At 44.4% G+C, this 18434-nt stretch overlaps 1 protein-coding gene across 5 annotated transcripts in view; it reads left to right on the top strand.

The window, feature by feature from the left end:
• Positions 1–18434, top strand: part of hoxb3a (homeobox B3a) — a 33687-nt gene that overhangs the window by 9877 nt on the left and 5376 nt on the right. For 2 of the 5 annotated variants that reach the window (XM_075454721.1, XM_075454722.1), the window contains exons 1-2: positions 11645–12591; positions 15469–16178. In XM_075454721.1, coding sequence (XP_075310836.1) covers positions 15590–16178 — 589 coding nt within the window. In that variant the 5' untranslated portion in view covers positions 11645–12591; positions 15469–15589. Of the gene's footprint in view, positions 1–2711; positions 2971–11644; positions 12592–15468; positions 16179–18434 lie in introns of those variants that run through there. The other 3 variants (XM_075454723.1, XM_075454724.1, XM_075454725.1) reach the window with 2 other exon arrangements.

Raw genomic sequence — 18434 nt, forward strand, 5'->3', positions numbered from 1 at the left:
GGTGAGGTCAGAGCTCGTGAAGCTGTTTCTGTTGCGCTTCTAGATGTGGAATAAATAGATTAAATACGAAAGAGCAAAAATGTGCGTTTGCAGCCATAATTGCAGCACCGTTTAATTCCAAATTGTCAAAGACAAGGTTAGTACGTGGGAGTAGAGGCGCGTGCATGTGACAGACAGGCATGAAAACAAGCAGACACTCGGACAAGACTTTAAACAAGGCTTATCTTCCCACTCAGTGCTGAGAGCGGCAGCCACATTCTTTGTTTGGCTGTTAGTTTCCCACACAAAGAAGATTTAAACCGCACTGAGGGCTCACTGCAGGAAGGACACGCAATGTTCTCACTTCATCTCTAAATTCATTTGCATGATGGAATCCTCTCCTGCTAAGTTCAAAGTAGACCCAGAGGTGTAATTCTTTAATTATTATACAAGGAAAACGGAAAAGAAAACCGACTCTGAAAACACGTGCGCGTTGTTCGGAGACACCGTCAAAAACGGTAGAAAGAAAAGTGAAGGCAAAGCCAAATGTGCAAGTTTAAAGAATAGCCTTTATGACGTAAAGAAATGTGTTGTTGAATATTTACATTCCAGATGCTAAAAACAGATGTTTTATAGTCCAGCCGTGAGCAAAGAAGAGAGAAAGGGGAGGCAAAAAAATAAATCATGCTGCTGAAAGAAACGATCAAACTCCACGGAGTGATACAACATTTGCACTTTTAACTGGAACTTATTCACAAAACCAGTTTCACTGAACAAATAAATGAATAAATATTTTTGAAAATTGGCAACAATTTCTTTGAAGCCGAGATGTTTTAGAGACAGATTCTCATAAATGTGAAGCCTTTCATCGGTACCACAGAGCAAAAGATTTAAGTGTGGGAAAAGTCGACTGATGCCGACAAAACATTATTATTATTATTATCAGTATTATTATTATTATTATTATTATTATTATTATTATCATCAGCAGCAGCATTATCATTATTATTATCAGCATTATTATCTCTCTTACAGGCTGCGGACATCCAGCTCGTGCTCCATTGCGCCAGTCCACTACAATGACTCTTCCTTGCTCGGAGATGAATACGTGTTCGAAAATTAATCAATAGGAAGCCTCGTGCTAATTTATAGCAATCGTCTTGTCGACGCGATGATTCAAAGCTCCTGAAAAATGACCGACTAAGACGGAATCAGGAGCCCGTGAAGAATCCTTTTTTTTTCCAGCCAGGCCGCGTGGAGCTTCTGCTGGTGAAAAGGAACAGGTTCGCTTTCCTGCTCTTTCTCTCCCTCTCCTTTGCTTTACGTCCCTCACTCGCATGTGTGTGCGCGCGCGCGTGTGCGTGGGTAGTTAGTACAAATGCACACAAAGGGAGAGACAGACGCAAATCAAAACCAAGTACATCTGTATGGACGTCATGTCATCTCCAGATGTTTGCATGCTTAAAAAGAAAAAAAAGTTCTATGATGGTGAGCTGTCACGTGCCAGTGTGTGGTGGTCCAGAAATGCCCAAAGATTTCATTTGTGTAAAAGGCTCCTGAGCTCCTTCAGTCGTGGTAGAACCCTGTGGTTCTGTTCATGTCTCCATCTCTGCTTTGAACACAGAACCAGCTGAGTTGCGTTGGTTCGGATTCTGTCTGCGTTGGATACCTCGCGCCCAAACTCCTCGGTTAGGTCTGCTCCGGTTTGGAATAATGTTTTAATCCAAATATAATAGGCCTGGAAGCGACATGTAACCACTGAATGTGTGCGGGGGAATTAAGCGGAACGCCGCAGAGGGCCACATCACAGCACAACTTCTGCTCCTCGTTTTCTCTCAGTCTCCGTTTTCTCTTCCTCCACTCTGATCGCGCGCAGTTTGACGCCATGTAATGACCAACATCTGGCCCGAGAACAGGCAGATCATGCTGAGCCTCGCAAGTCCATCCGCACAACCCAATTCCTACACCAGAACCCTCCGTCCTAACCTGCTTGTTGTGGCCTCTTCAGCTCCAGGACCACAGCCCGGTTCAGGAACAGTTCACGCGCTCGATCAGTCTGTGGTGGAGCTGGGATAAACCCAAGCAGAGCCCCGCTGCTAACAGATTGTCTGTTTATCTGTAAACAGACTGTAAAAACCAGTGAAGGTTACAGGACACCAAGGCAGCTCACGGCCTGCAGCAACGTGACGGGGAAGCGGGGGGAGTTTGAACCAAAAAGAGGAAGAAAAGGAGGAAGAAAAAGAGAGCAAACGGGAGTGCAGCTGCACTCATCCGGTGAGCTGAAGAGAATATCAGACAGGAATAAAGAGCAGGGGGCAGAGAAGCTTGGGTCGGACTGTACAGCCACGCGCAACCCAGGGGGGCTTTTATCGCTTTATTTTAAAATCTAACTCGGTGTTCTGCAGGCCCATCTGAAAGCCGTTCTGCACCGAAGCTTCCCGAAGCTGACCGAAGCTTTCCGAAGTAAAGGCAGGAAGTCAGAGATTGGAGAAAAGTGAAGCGCGAGCCCCAGCCGTGGTGCTGGCCAGGCAACAAGCGGGACCTATATGGGCTAACATTTCAGGGGTCGAGGGGGTGGGGGAAGAGCGCGTGCACGCGGTATTTTTTTTTTTTGGAGGGGGGGTAAAGTGGTAATTTACAAGGCGTTCCAGACCGAGCAGTCCCCGTCAGATTGTGTGGTGCAGATTGGCTTGATTGTGGGTGATTTATAGCGAGCCTGTAAAGTTTTATCACTTTTCCCAAACACTTGACGACAATTTCAAGATATGCGATGTGCCAGTGTTAAAATAACAGGCAGTGGTGGAGCTTCACATGCGATAAATCGTTCGGAAAAAAAAACAAACAACAACAAAACAAAAAACAAAAACGAATTACGCACGGGCGTGAAGCGTTGGTGAGGCGGGAATCCTCCGCTCACAACTGCCGCGTGTGCGTCCATCCGTGCCCGAAAGGGACTTCATCCAGCAGGAGAGACACGCGGACACAGAGCAGGTAGGTCTGCTGCTCCATCCTCTGCTCCATCCTCTGCTCCAGCCTCTGCTCCATTCTCTGCTCCAGCCTCTGCTCCAGCCTCTGCTCCATCCTCTGCTCCAGCCTCTGCTCCATCCTCTGCTCCAGCCTCTGCTCCACCCTCTGCTCCAGCCTCTGCTCCATCCTCTGCTCCACCCTCTGCTCCATTCTCTGCTCCAGCCTCTGCTCCATCCTCTGCTCCATCCTCTGCTCCAGCCTCTGCTTCAGCCTCTGCTCCACCCTCTGCTCCACCCTCTACTCCAGCCTCTGCTCCACCCTCTGCTCCACCCTCTGCTCCATTCTCTGCTCCACCCTCTGCTCCACCCTCTGCTCCAGCCTCTGCTCCATCCTCTGCTCCAGCCTCTGCTCCATCCTCTGCTCCATTCTCTGCTCCACCCTCTGCTCCATCCTCTGCTCCATTCTCTGCTCCACCCTCTGCTCCACCCTCTGCTCCATTCTCTGCTCCACCCTCTGCTCCACCCTCTGCTCCAGCCTCTGCTCCATCCTCTGCTCCAGCCTCTGCTCCATCCTCTGCTCCATTCTCTGCTCCACCCTCTGCTCCATCCTCTGCTCCACCCTCTGCTCCATCCTCTGCTCCACCCTCTGCTCCATTCTCTGCTCCACCCTATGCTCCATCCTCTGCTCCATCCTCTGCTCCAGCCTCTGCTCCAGCCTCTGCTCCATCCTCTGCTCCACCCTCTGCTCCATCCTCTGCTCCATTTTCTGCTCCACCCTCTGCTCCACCCTCTGCTCCAGCCTCTGCTCCATCCTCTGCTCCAGCCTCTGCTCCACCCTCTGCTCCATCCTCTGCTCCCCCCTCTGCTCCAGCCTCTGCTCCACCCTCTACTCCACCCTCTGCTCCACCCTCTGCTCCATCCTCTGCTCCACCCTCTGCTCCATCCTCTGCTATGCCGCACGAGTCATAAACTATCCGATGTGTGAATATGCTCTGTCTCCCTCTCAGAGTCATCCATGGGGTGCAAAGCGCTTTGGCAAAAAACTTTTTTTTTCTTGGTGTGTGTGTGTGTGTGTGTGTGTGAAGCAGTCCCCCACCACCCCTGTCTCTCTTTCGCGCGAGCGCGCTCTCGTCCCCCCTTTCCTTTCTTATTTGAAAGGTTTACCTGCAGCAGGAGGAAAGCTTTGCGCGCGGAGCTGTGGTGATATGCATGTGAGTTTGTTAAAGGGACTCATTGAGTTGCAGAGAATAGGGAACTGATGGAAAGCTCTAAAAGCAGAAGATGCGTGTTTGCCATGCTGTGATTTATGACGGTGTGAAAAGATTGCTCACTCAGGAAGCCACTCCCTCCTTTCTCTCTGTCCCTGTCATGTCCTCCCCTGCCCCCAACTCACAAGAAATGGACACATGATTCTAAAAAGAAAAAAAAGTCTTACTATTTTAATGAAAAGTTAAAATCACAGATTCAGTCCAAAGTGAATGTTAGTCAGTGATTATCTACTTTGAATTTGAACGCTGTGTTGGGTTTTCATCAGGATAGATGCAGCATCTGGTCAATTTAATCAGAGTTCTGTTGGACCACACCACATGGTAAAGATAGCAATGCAACTCAATTATTTATGGGCGGGAGTAGGGAAATTAATTCTAAAACAGTACAAAATACACATTAGAAATAGTTTTACCACTTAGCCAAGAGGTCATGTTGTCAAATGAAAATGTTACATTATTCATTTGGTTATCGTGCTGCAAATACAAAAACCTCAGGTGTGACGCAGCATATCTTCATGTAGCAGCATGTATCATTTCAGCTGAACAAAAAGTAACAATAACTATGACGTTTCTATAATTGTAAAAACTGTAAGAAGAGTTTATAAGAGTAAGGAAAATGAACCATGGTTATCTGCTAACGTTTTCTGTCAGTTTCAGAGTTACAGAGGATCAGATCCTACGCTGGGACACGGTTTTAGAAATGCTGAGCTCCCAACTTCTGAATGCAACCAATAAGACAAAGGTTGCTTTATTTTTGTTCATTTGGAAAAACATGTTGCAGCTTAAACAAGTAGTTTATATGTGACGGATGACCACAGACAAAGATGACAAAGTGTTTTTTCTGAAGTAAATGTTGCAAAAATGAAACATTGTTATGATGACTGGAGGCACACAACAGTTTGCATGGTTATCTTTAACTAAATTTGTTCAAACGTGATCAAGATGATATTCTTTCTGTAAACCACAAAATCTGAAATCTCAGTAAAACTATAATCCACAGGTCAGTTTTTGCTTACTGTGTGTATTTTCACACTTTATTTCCAGTTAATAGGAGTTCAAATTATTTCCTAAATTCCCCCACATGCCACAAACCCTGCGCACCTAATGTTAGCGCGATGTTAGCTCTGAGGGTGTATGTGAGTCGAAAACAACTTTCAACGTGTCCAAACCTAAACTAGGATTACGGTCAAGCAAGACTGCCTTTTCAGATGGTAGCATGCCAAAGAGCGTACAGAACAGCTCCCTGATGTCATCTGAAGTAAGGGCCGGCTCAGGCAGCTTATTGACCTCGGTGGTTTTTGCTCAATGCTGAATAGAGACCTACAGAGTCTGAAAAACCCACCATAGCACCAACACAGATATAATCTAATTGATATTTAATATATCACTGACAAACTAAGGGCAAAACGCAGTTAGAGTAAAATAGTAGGGGCATGCCCACCTAACACTGTTGCACTGTGATGGGTGACAGCTCTGGCTAAAATCCATACGGCTTCTTTCTTCTGCTGGAACACGCTTATAGTCGGCCCGTTTGCTGCTCCGCCTGATTATATTACAGTCACTGCTTTCTTTTGCTCATCCATGTGTCAGAAGAGGAATATGTTGTTAGGAAAATGATCCAGGCCTGTTGTACTGGTGCAGGTGGTTTAGCACAGCATCATGGCTTTGACAGGCTCTCCAGTGTCAGCCTTGGAAAATCCATTCGAAGCAACAAGCTTTTGTTTCTGCATGGACTGACAGCTCAAAGCATGACTTATTGTCTTTAGTCAACAGGCAGCTATGTCAAAATTCAACAAGGCCAAATTTATGATCAAATATTTGATCATTTATCAAAGCCATGAATAAATAGGTACCACACTAAACAGAGCAAATGCAGCCTACAGATCTATTTCTACCATTTGAGCACACAGCTCTCTCACACATGCACACACACAGCATGTACAGCATGTTGACCCACTGCCTGACACATTTGGTGAGCTTGGCACTTTTTGTGGTTGGGGAGCAGAAAGGACAATTTGACCCCTGCTCCAGGCCCCTCCATCACCCCAGCCCAGCCCTCTCTTTCTTTTCTCTCTCTCTTCCTGATGTCAGGGTTTCCTTTCAGTTTGTGGTCAAAGATTAGCATCTCTGATAAAGATTAACCCAGTGTTAAGTGAAGGAGCTGATGGAATGGCTTTCTGCTTTAGGACTGGTTTTACCTAAGGGTGAACTCTTGGGGAACGTGGGCAATCCCACATTCAGGAACACAAAGGCATAAGAGGTCATACATGACAAAATGAAAAAACCTTTATGGATAAACAGATTGAAAGTAGAGGAGTGAGAAGGATTTATTTCCTGTAGATAATTCCTTTTCTTTTGGTATCTCTTGGCACACATGGGTTGATAGGTCTAAGGAGAAGTACTCTCTTCAGACATGACTGCACACAGCCACTGAGGTTCTATATTTTGGACTGGTTGTGAAATGAATAGCCCACAATATGTAGAGGGACCAGCGGCTCCATGTTTGTTGTGAGACTTGATTGATCCCACAAGTCTTCCTGGTTAAAGAACAACACCCAGTGATGAAAACATAGAAATTCATTTGTTCCTGCATGTAAATGTGAAAGAGCTGTCCATTCGAGCATGTTTCCCGGTTGATCAAATTAAACATACAGCTGCTGCGCTGAAAGAAAAAAAACAACTTTTCAATCTATTGTGTATTTTTAAAGCTAACTGAAAGCAGAACATGGAAAATAAAGTGAGCAGTTGAAAATGTTTGGTGTACGCCCCTCCCTCTGGTTTCAGTGCATATCTGGCCCCTGTTGAAACGTGTGTGTCACCGCCTCACACAGGGACAGGGGGATGAAATGTGCTGCACTGCTAGTTTTGTCTTCACTCGGCTACTTGTGTCTATGGTGGTGATGATGATGTCGCATGGCCTTTAGACCTCCTTAAACTTCAAAGAACAAAAATCCTGCTTTTCAGAAGCTCTTTTTTTAAAACAATAGAAATATTTGAAAAGGCTTGCAGTGATGGCAGAGAGATGTGTGGTGGGCCCTAAAGATAAAACCAACTAGATTTACAGCAAAAATGTCCCGTCTGAAGAGTGAAAATGATATCAGATTGCCTCGAGAAATGCTACTTTCAGGTAAATAAAACTGACACAAAAACAAGAAGTCGTGTTGATGGGAAAAGAAAGGACATAAATCCTCTGTTATAATCTGCCCATCTCTGCTTCTCATTGGTCAGGAATAGTTCCCCTGATTGGATGGGCTGGTTAGGTTCAGGCGTTAATACCATATGCATAGAATATGTGACAATGTGCTAATAATACTGGTCACCTTAATATACTGAAGCAGTCTTACATTTTATTATTCATAACACAGGGTATTTATCATTAAAAAAAAAATCAAGCTATAAATGGAGAGTATGCCGTCCGCTCTGAGCACCACTGCGAGGCCAGTGATGGCACCACAAACTCAAGTATGGAAATATCCTTCATGTCAGGATACTTCCACTCCAGCAGTCTCCCCGGCGATGAACATTTCCCCTCCCTGAAATAAAACCATCTCACTAATAAAGCAGCATCGCTTCAGATGTGATGCGAGCCGAAATTTGGGATTTCTCCTCCCATTATATTCTGTCCGGTCAGTAAATCCAGAGGAGGAAGCTCAGGGGCCATTTCTAAGGGCCAAGAAGTCACAGAATTACAAATATCTCCCCTCTGATGTTGAATGTCTTAAAAAAGAAATCTCCGAAATGCTTTTTTTGAGTTATTATATTATATTATATTATATTATATTATTATTATACTTTCAATTCTTGTTTGGTCAGTTTTTCTCCCCGAAGTCTAACCTTACTTTCCATCCACTTTTTGATTTGCATTCTTTTTGCCAGCATTACATTACATTACATTACATTACATTACGGTCATTTTGCAGACGCTTTTATCCAAAGCGGCCAGCACATTGAACAAGGCTGTGTTGCGTCCATCATCACGAGCAAGCTGTTTTCAAATTATTTCTCACATTCAACCTGAGATGCATTTTTCCGAGCTGAAACCCCCCCGCCCCCCATTTTTATCGCGTGACTCATCAGCAGATCTGGGGATTCTGGAGGAGGACACTTCTGGGGCTGTTACAGATTATTATCTTTTTTATTCTTTTTCTTCAAAAGTTCAAATATTTGTTATGGTCAACTCACTGTCCGGGACATAGAGGATACTGCTGTTTCTCTCTCACCTTGGTTATAAAAAAGAAGAAGAAGAAGAAGAAGAAGAAGAAGAAGAAGATATCAATTCTAAACAAAAAAAAAAAAAAAAAAATGGCGGTAGTGGTAACAGTGTGTGTGTGTGATTTGTTAGCTATAGATGACAGAAACAGCTGCTTGCTTTGGGGGGGGCTCCTTCTCACTTTTTGGTGGTCAGTGGGACTTGAGCAGCAACTCTTGTTGTCATTTTAAATTTAAATTAAATTAAAAGGCTTATTTTCAAGTCATTCAAAAGTTTTTAGGCTGGGCTTTAAATCCTATTTGCTTCTCCGTTATAGAATGAAGCGAAGCTCTCAATGCATGTTGGATTTCCTGCTCTAAATGTGAGGGCCTGTTTTCTTTCTTCTTCTTCCTTTTTGTGTGAATGCGCTTATTTATTGGATCTACGTTTTTAGGAGAAGTAGCCTACCTAAATATCCTGCTGTGGTTGAACCTTTATTCGTTTGCCAGTACCACCAGTACCAGCGCACTGAAAGCTATGCAACCAGTTTCAGAAATCCTGCTTCAAAGTAATTGTGGATAATTTTGCAATGTTCGCGTTTCTTTGCGTTTCTCCGACATTTCTGTGCACTGAAGAATGTTCCACCTGCAGACACGAAAACAGAGAATTTCAGAAGGCTGGGCCTGTTGGACAACAACAACAACAAAAAAATTTAATTTAAAAACGAAGGAAACATTGTGAGGATAATTGGATGGGCAATATGATTTCCAGAATCAATAGCACCTCATGTCACTCCCACCCAACCTCCATGCTTCCCCCCGCTGCTCTTTGCTTTTACTCCGGAAATGATTTCAGGTCAGCGGCGGCAGAGAGTGGTTGCTCCACTCCCAAACCTTCGATTAGACTACAAGAGGTCGGTGTTCCCAATTGGATTTTACGGACATTGATGGCATATCTGTTCGCTCTCTTGCCAGTCTTTTACCCCCCCCCCCCCCTTCCTTCTTCCCCTTCTCTGCTTTTGGAGCTATTCTCGAAGCGGGTTTCCTCTCTTAGAAGGTCTGAAACACGAGGAAACTTTCCGGTTAGTCCCACTTTTCTGACATTATCCTGAGACTCTCCAGAGAAAGAGACTCGCGTTGGGAAAAGACTTTACGGCTGTGCATCTGCATTGTAATCCAGTAACACTCTCTCACCTCCTCAGGCAGTAATGCTGCGGGTAGGAGTCCTTCCTTTGCAAGAAGGTGCATTTTATAGGCTATTGAATTAGGCGAGGTCATATATTTTGATATAGAGATGGTGTTTGTCTCTATTTATTCCATGGTCACTTTTTTTTTTTGTCCAGTTCCTCCTCATCTTATCTTCGCTGTAGTATTAGTATAAGTATCATTATCATTGGACCCTTACTTGACGGTGTGAGGTGGTCATTTTGTGTGTCTTCGGTTTAGAGCATCTGTAGGCTATGTCTGGGTCATTAAATGTCATATAATGTAATAACAGGTGATGAAGGAAACGCAATCCGTTCGTTATTTGATAGATTTAGTTTCTCACTCCTTAAAAACGCACTGATTACACTCGTGCTGACTAATAAGACCCAAAGTCTCCGAGTAAAAAATAATTCACAAAGATTAATGCAGCAAAAACGCATCGCGCGCACAGCAGAGTAAAAGGGCGCGTGAGGTTTTTGCCAAGCCGCAGTCAGAGGAAATTCCTTTGTGTCATTCTCAGTTAGCTGCACTTCTGAAATCCCAGCGGGAAGAAGCCAAAACCAGGCTGAAAAAGAACGGAAGATGTCCACAGCTCTAAGTTGTGCAACCCTTAATCCGCGACCCGCGAAGCGCGCGGGGAACGAAGCACGCCGACGTGCGTCTGTCAGCCAAGAGATAACTGCCGTCCTTTGCTTTTACAAGCCGGCAGAACACATCTGTATATCCGCAGCGCTCATTCCTCCCCACACAGGTCCCATTCCCACCGCGACAAAAAGGAAAAATGCTGATTAATGATTTGGTTAATTAGTAACGAGGCTTTTCAGATCCTTCAGTCCGCGCGCGGGCTGGCTTGAAAGGGAAGTTGCAGACGGGCACATTTCAGGCTCCCACCTTCCACCTACACGGAGCTCATCCTCTCATTTCAGCAGGCGACAGCAAATGCTATCTGTTTTAAAGTTTACACGCACACAAACACGCGCACACACGCTGCTGGGTGCGAGCGAACTCATAAATCTTACGTAGCCATAAACGACAGGAGTAACGTCGTGAATAATAAAAACAGAGGGAAGTGGGAGAGAGAAAGCTGAGAAGAGACTCTGATCCTGAGGTATGAAGATGTCTGCTTGAGATTTCACTCTCATCTTTCTGGCTCTTAGCATCTTTCTTCTTTTTGTTGGCTTGTTTGTAAGCTTGGTTGGTTGTTTTTTTTACTTACCTCACCAATTCAACATTTTCCACACAACTTTACAGAATCCTCCTTTTCAATGTGGCCACCTTTGTTTTTTTTTATTGATCTATATACCAGGAGAGCAAGAGATGTTAAGGATTTTAAGAGAACAACAGAGACAAAAATAACCCTGGGGAAAGAAAAAGCTTGTGTTACTACTTCCACATGAGTAGCTTAATACTTAATGATAAGAACAGTTTTATTACTGACAAAGATGAAGAATCTGTAAGACTAAATATTACCCAATAAGATCTAAATTAAATGCACCAAAATGTTAAAATATTGACAATAATAATAATAATAATAATAATAATAATAATAATAATAATAATAATAATAATGATAATAATAATAATAATGCAAGCCTTCATGTTACATCTGAATGACAATGGGAGTGTTTATTCGCTGTTTCAGGTTAAACTTTTGATTTGTTGTTATTTGATTTGTAATTTGACGCAAGCTGAAGTATTTGATGAAGGTTATAAGTGACCTGATTCAATAGAAATGCATTCCGAAACATTCCGACCAGACTGACTAACCCTGACTGCCGCTTAAAGTAGCTGCAGTGGCAGAGGAACCTTTGGTTTGTGTCTTTATGGTCAGCTCTGCTGTGCGAACTCAACCTTTTCCAAAGCTAAGCAGTAAGATTTAGCCTCTAAATCTTTGTCCAGCGTGGACATAGCACCTCCAACTGTGCAGCAGAAAAAGTCTGACTTCAAAGTTTCTTTCCAACATATGGTGGCACGTGGGAAAGTCCCCTAAAACCCAGGCTGGCAGCAGAAGTGCTTCAGTCTTAGTTTAAATTGTGAGTGACGCGGATCTCTCTGATGAGTCCATGACTCCTCCGGCCTCCCCTTCCCTCTGAGCCTTATTGGCACCCAGGCGCGTTGTCAGCAACATAATGACACCGCTTGGGCAAACCAGCCCCGCTGTCTGTCACTGCCGTCCGCTAAACCGCGCGGAATAAGCTCGCGCAGGCTCCAGCCCTCCAGATGCACCAGTGAGGCGCAGGGACGGGCGCAAAGCCGCGAGGACGACGCAAAACGGACCGGAGCCTGGAGACGGAGAAACAGAGAAGAAGTGGGGACCGAATTAAAAGCAGCCGACATGAGATGGGCCGACATTGTGTGGAGGAGCGGTTCTTCTCTGGTTCTGTGGCCGCTGGCCTGAGTCCGGGCGGCCGGGCAGGGCGGCGCAGACTGAGGAGAGAAATCTGAGGCCATTGTTATCAGCTGAAAGCGGCGCAGGCAGAGCTGGTGCCGGGGCGGAGGGTGGAGGTGGAGGTGGAGGGGGCGGGGGGGCGCGAGCAGGCAGCAGGCTGGCTCCCGGTAAGCTCGTTCAGCTCGTGCGCTAGCTAGCCTGCCTGTAGCCTCCACCAAGCCCGTCTGCTCACTCCGCCGGTGCACCGAGCCCCCACCGACACCGTCAGCCCCCCCCCAGCTCCGCCAGCCGCGAGCCGTTGATGCCACACGGTGTCCGGTGCGCGCGGCCCGCTCTGCTGCTGCTGGGGCTCCAGGGGGGTGTTGTGGTGGTCGCGAGCAGCTGTGCTAGTGTCGGCACAGCACCGGAGGAGCCGCGGGTCCGCGCAGAAGGCAGCAGGAGAACGGGAAGGGGGAGAAAGTCAACTGAGAAATTATTCGTTGAATTATTTATTGTGGTTATTGATCAGCGCGTGAAGGTGCGGGAAAGGTGAAGCTGGAATGCAGCCCTGCCGGACCGGAGCCGGACTGGACCGGGACTCCCGGTACTGAGGAAGGTAAGGAACACCACGGGCAGGCAAACAGGCCCGAGCTAAAAACAAACAAACGAAAAGCGCACAGGCCGGCAGCCCGTGTGTTTGCGCGCGGGGCTCAGTGATTTATGGGCCGTGTGACTTCAGTCCCGGTTCAAGAAGAGTTCACAATGCTTTAAGCTGGAGGTGCCAGCTCCACGCAGCCCCCCTGTTCGTTCGGCTGTCCATCTCCGTCCTTTTCTCTCTGATTCCTTCTCTTTTCCGCGCGTGCACTTCCTCACTAACAGCTGCCTTTTTATTTACTAAGCAATGGCCGCCGGTCTGTGCCTTATGGGAGATCCACTCACTTTCATGTTTTTTCACACAACGGGGTTGTTTTTTAATCATTTTTCCAACATATAAAATGCATTTGATTTCTTCCTTAAATGTTGACTTCGCATCATTTTAATCACGCATAAAGGCCCTGCGGTGTGGCGGCTGTAGCGCCTCCTCAGACCATGATCAGGCCGGTCCTTCGTGTCTCTGACTCCTCAGCCTAATTGCCCTCCTTTTGTCTGTGACTCTGTTAATGGGGTAAAGAACAAACTGCGTGGAGTGTTGAAATTAATGGATTCCCTTTCTGCCTCCCTGGCTGGGTAGCTGCTCATGGTAGGCGCCATTTGTAATGTTATATCCCGGGATAAAACAGACATTGGACACCTCTCTCTCTCTCTCTCTCTCTCTCTCTCTCTGTGTGTGTGTGTGTGTGTGTCTCTCTCTCTCTCTCTGCCCTGGTGTGTGTGTTGTTTTCAGTTTGCTTGACTGTTTCTCTGTCAGTAGCATATAAGTCAATTATTCGAGGAGGCGTCTAGTAAAGTTGGTGATTGTATTAAGCTGTAGCCTTACATGCCAAGGGCAGAGCCACTGCGTGTCGCGTTTAATGGCGAAACAGCGTTATGATTCAATAACATATTCCTCCCACACTCACTGCCACGGCCTCCCTCTCTCCCTTCCTCTTTCTCTCCTTGGGACTATTCCTCAGAGTAAATAATTAGGATTCCAGCTTGTCTACTGGAAAGATAAATGGCTGACATCTGTGACGTGCTGAGAACCGGAGCAAGGCTGCACTGTCAGGGGAGAAAAGGCGAAGCCATGATGGGTCTAATTCTGAAAAGATTTACAAGGGAATTACGGCCCAACAATTCGCTACAATCATAGCTCTATGAAACCATTCTGAGGCGCAATTTATTTACGTTTTGTGATATTTTATTTGTGGAACAAATACACATGCAAGCCCACGGGTTCCGTCCTTAGAGCACATCATTAACAATAACATATGTGCTATTCCGCGTAGATGTTAGACTGCTTGTTTCATGCCGTCTGCAGGTCTGTGTGTGCAGCTTGTGTTTAAAGAATGCTGAAAAAATGGAACAATGCGCCATCGTTATTATCGCTTTTTGGGCTGATCTATTATTTTATATTTTCCACGTGTCACGCATTAGTTACTCTCTTTATTTATTTAGTTATTTATTTATTTATTTATTTATTTATTTATCTACATTTCTGTGACTTAAGTTTTCTGACACTATACATAGAAATAATGGCTACATGATAAGACATTTTCTTCCGTTTGTGTTGCCATGTAAACTAAATAGATTGTTGTGAGCTCTGAGTTGAGAAGCCTGTTAGCTCAGTTTGTGTGTGATGGCAGAGGGCCCTGCTTCTTTCTTTAAAATGTTTTTTATCTCCAGAGAAGAAATGAATACCAGGTGCTCTCTCGCGCCTGACAACCCGGCCCTCAGCCGCCGCAGGCCTTCCCCACCAGAGAGCCATCATCCCCCCTTCTTTTTTACCTGAAAGGACCGTGATCCATGATAGAGCACCGTGGCCGCAGTCTGTAGCTTGTGTAGCTCATTCAGGGAAATATTATCTATTTGTGACATGCTTCCTTGGTCTACAAGTATTTGGGTTTTTACAAACTTATTTTAATTTCATTTATAAAATGATCCCGAACCAAAAACCCATAACCCCCCCCCCCCCCCCCCCCAAACTTCCGCTTCCTCACAATTTTTAAGACATGTGAAGTAGTGATAAAATTAAAAAAAATATTTAACCATTCAGATTTAGAAAACTTAGCAATTTTTTTAACAGTAGAACAACACATGTTTATTAGACACATTTCTTCTGAGCCGGTGAAATAAAGGACCAGATCAAAAATATCGCGTGTCATTCAGCAGCAGTGATAAATTCCGCGGACACGCTCCTGTGAGTGAGGATGAGTGTGCTAACAGCTGAGCTGACAGAATACACTAACTCACATGTGGAAGGCCAACACGGGCTGGAGAGAAGCTGCCTCTCAGTCACACAAGATGATCTATTCTTCACAGTCTCTGCTTCCATTAGACAACAAGATAATGCTCGGCTTGGATAGCAGAGGGGAATGGCTCACCACCAAAACTATACAATCAACACTCAATACATGCAAGAATGTGGCATATAGTAGGCTAATGTTTAAAACATTTCATTTCATTTTTAAATGGTGAAGCTCCATCATCATCTTTGAATTAAATGTTAAAACAATTGATTAATAATGAAGTAATAATGAGTAAAAATATCTAAAATGGAATATTAGCAAGTTGTTTGATTTATGAGAATAAACTGAATTCAGGAAACATTACTGTGACCATGTTAGGATAAGTATGTGTGTGTGTTTGTGCAGAGTGAGGGTACACAGTTTGCCCTCCTTGTGCCCCCTCCACAACAGCATCTGCTGGCTGTGCACTGGTCTCAGAAGGAATGGGGGAGGGTAAAGTGATGAGGAGAGAAAAGCAGTGGTTTCTATTCATGTCATGGTGCCTTTCATTCTGGGAAGATGGATTTAAAGTCTTTCATTTATTTATTCTGTCTTTCCTAACCTTTCAGGTCAGATTGCAGGGGACCGTTGAAGAGGCATCATCACGTGACCCCTGGTACCAAATGGTCTTCCGGCAGTGGTATTCACTAAGGACAGGAGCAAAAAAAGACACGGCCACCTCTCTCAGAAATGCAGAAGACAACATACTACGACAACTCCTCCACGCTTTTTGGTGGCTACTCGTCCTACCAGGTGCAAGGGGCAGCAGCTGCAGCTGCAGCCGCCACCACCAATGGCTTTGGGGGCTACAATGCCCCGATTCCAGTGTCCCACCACCAGCCTCCCTTCCAGTCGACAACCCATCTGGATGTGGAGTCATACCAGCGCTCTGCCTGCTCTTTACAGTCCATGGGCAGCAATGGTAACCACCAGCAGCAGCACCTAGCCAAGACCAAGGAGCTGAATGGCAGCTGCATGCAGCCCAGTCTGCCGCCCGAGCACCACCCTGCCTCCCAAGTGTCCCCTCCACTGCCTCCGACCCCGAGCAACGGTAATGCCCCAGCTCAGCAGCCGGGAGGCAGTACTAGGTCTTCTGCAGTCTCTAAATCAGACCCCAATAAGTCATCGAATTCTTCCTCCTCCACATCATCTTCAACATCGTCTTCCTCTTCCCTGCCTCCCAACCCAACACTGGCTAAGCAGATCTTTCCCTGGATGAAGGAGTCTCGGCAAAACACCAAGCAGAAAAACTGTTCCCCCAGCAACAACTCCGGCAACGGTGTGTTACAATAGATTACACCTCTTTGGATCTTTATCTGCCTTTGACTTCCCCCACACAAAATTCCATCACGACAACGCATTCTTTTTTTTTTCTCTTTTCTTTCCTATTCTTCTTCCTTCCTTCCTTCCTTCCTTCCTTCATTAATTCCTCCATTTGAGGGACACAATTAATGGAGGGAACGTTCTAATGGAATGAGGAAAGATAAGGGAATTTTCCTCCCTTATCTTTGTTTGTATTATTCTGCTTTCTTCCCACCCTCACCACATCCCTCTTTCCACACCTTTCTTATCAACATTTTATTTCCAGGCTCAGATTCTTAAAGGATAAAAGATGTTTTGGCTAATGCTTAGCCCAATATATTTCAGACTAGGTGAGACTAGGTGCAGGTGGCTGGTAAACTCTAAAGCATGTTGTTTTGAATACTAAAAAGTAATTCCCAAAAATCACAACGGTTTCTGCCTTACATTCTCGCACTTGTTATATGATTGAGTCATTTGACCAAAGGCCATCAGAACAGGGAACCTTTAAATCACCTGCCATGCAGTAAAACGTGTTAAAAGGTAAAACCATCTGAGAAATATTAAAACTGTGAGGACTGGTCAAGAGGATATATATCTATATATATATATATATATATATATATATATATATATAGGCAAGTATAAGCAATAATCATATTGAAATAATATGTAAACTTTAACGATGGTGTAAAATGATGGTTGTGTAAAAAGTTTTTTTTTGCTCCAACCATGGCTGTTTTCCTACCCAAGTACTTTGACTGCTATTCCTTAACAAGGGATTTCTTTTCCAAAGCCAACCAGAAAGTGAAAACATTTTGTTAAATGTTGTTTTTACATGTAACCAAGGCAACCTGTAACACGGCATCCATGAATGTGAAAGTCACGTCGCAAAATTAATGGATATTAGTTCTAACTGTGAGCAAAAATATTACTTCCTTAACTCAACCACGAAGTGACCAAAGTATTTTAATAAAAGGTTATGGTGTTAGAAGGTGTTACTGACAGAATAACTCCTTATAAACCTGCATCTCATGTCACACAAATGTCAGGTTGAAAAGCTCAGCTTTGAACAGGACACCAGAACCCAACATCCCTCCACTCGCACTTTAAGTTGAATTCATTGTGCTGAAAAGATGTCACACACACATGAATAAGACAAAGAAAAGAAAGAAAGAAGAGATTCATTCAACAGATAATAAGATTTATAGATACTATAATGATATTGTTACTGTAAATTACTAATACTATAAATGTGATAGATAAAGATTAATAGACACAATATATACAACATGTAAATGTATTTATGTTTGTTAAGTACACATCTGGAGCCAGGTTGTGCATAGACATAGTTCCCAAAACATTAAAAAAGAAATCCCAGATTTTCATAGAAGTCTACCAAGAAAAAATGTGTTTCAGATAAACATGTTCTTTGATATCTGATTTCATCACAGGTTCAGGTCAGAATTAGGAGCTAAGGAAGGAGGGGCAGCGATATTTTTAGGTTTACTCCCAAGTTTTTAATAAAAGAGCAGAGGTCGGGGTTCATGCACAGCCTTCCAGGTTGATTGGTTCTAACCTTACTTTCATTTCTGTGATAACTGGTCAGTCATGTCCGACAGAGCACCACCTTTGAGGCAACCATGACAAACCTGCAGCCAGCAGCCTGCGCACCTTCATTCATATACTTTCTTCAACACTCCCGACTTGCCCATCCATCTCCTCTCCTTGCTCTGAGAGAGGTTTATCCTCTATATGGCGCCTTTTCTCTCATCCCCATTTCACACCTCAAAGGGAAGCCTCTGTAAATAAGAACATATGAGCAGGATGAATTTGAATGTTTTGTTTTTCGAAAGAAATACAGAATGACAGGCAGACATTTGAAACAGACATTATTAGCTATTGTGAACAAATATATAATGATACATTTTTATTTAATCTGGTAATGGACTCAGAATGAGACAGAACGATGTTATCAGAATTGATAGCCATCACTCAGTAGGAGAGGATAAGATGTACAATAATGACGTGTCTGATATTCCATTTTAGAATGTTTTCACTTGTCAAGAAAAGAGCTGAGAGGAGATTAGACCATTTATTGATGCAGATTTGAGGTCATTTTTTGGATAACATCAATTTTGTCTGAGACAGACACTCTCTTATCCCTCTCAGCCCATGTAAATAAACCTATAGAACACACACAGTTACCTATAGAAAAAGAAGTATTTAAACTACA

Source organism: Odontesthes bonariensis, chromosome 21 (genome assembly GCF_027942865.1).
Source record: "Odontesthes bonariensis isolate fOdoBon6 chromosome 21, fOdoBon6.hap1, whole genome shotgun sequence".
NCBI classification, from domain to species: Eukaryota; Metazoa; Chordata; class Actinopteri; order Atheriniformes; family Atherinopsidae; genus Odontesthes; species Odontesthes bonariensis.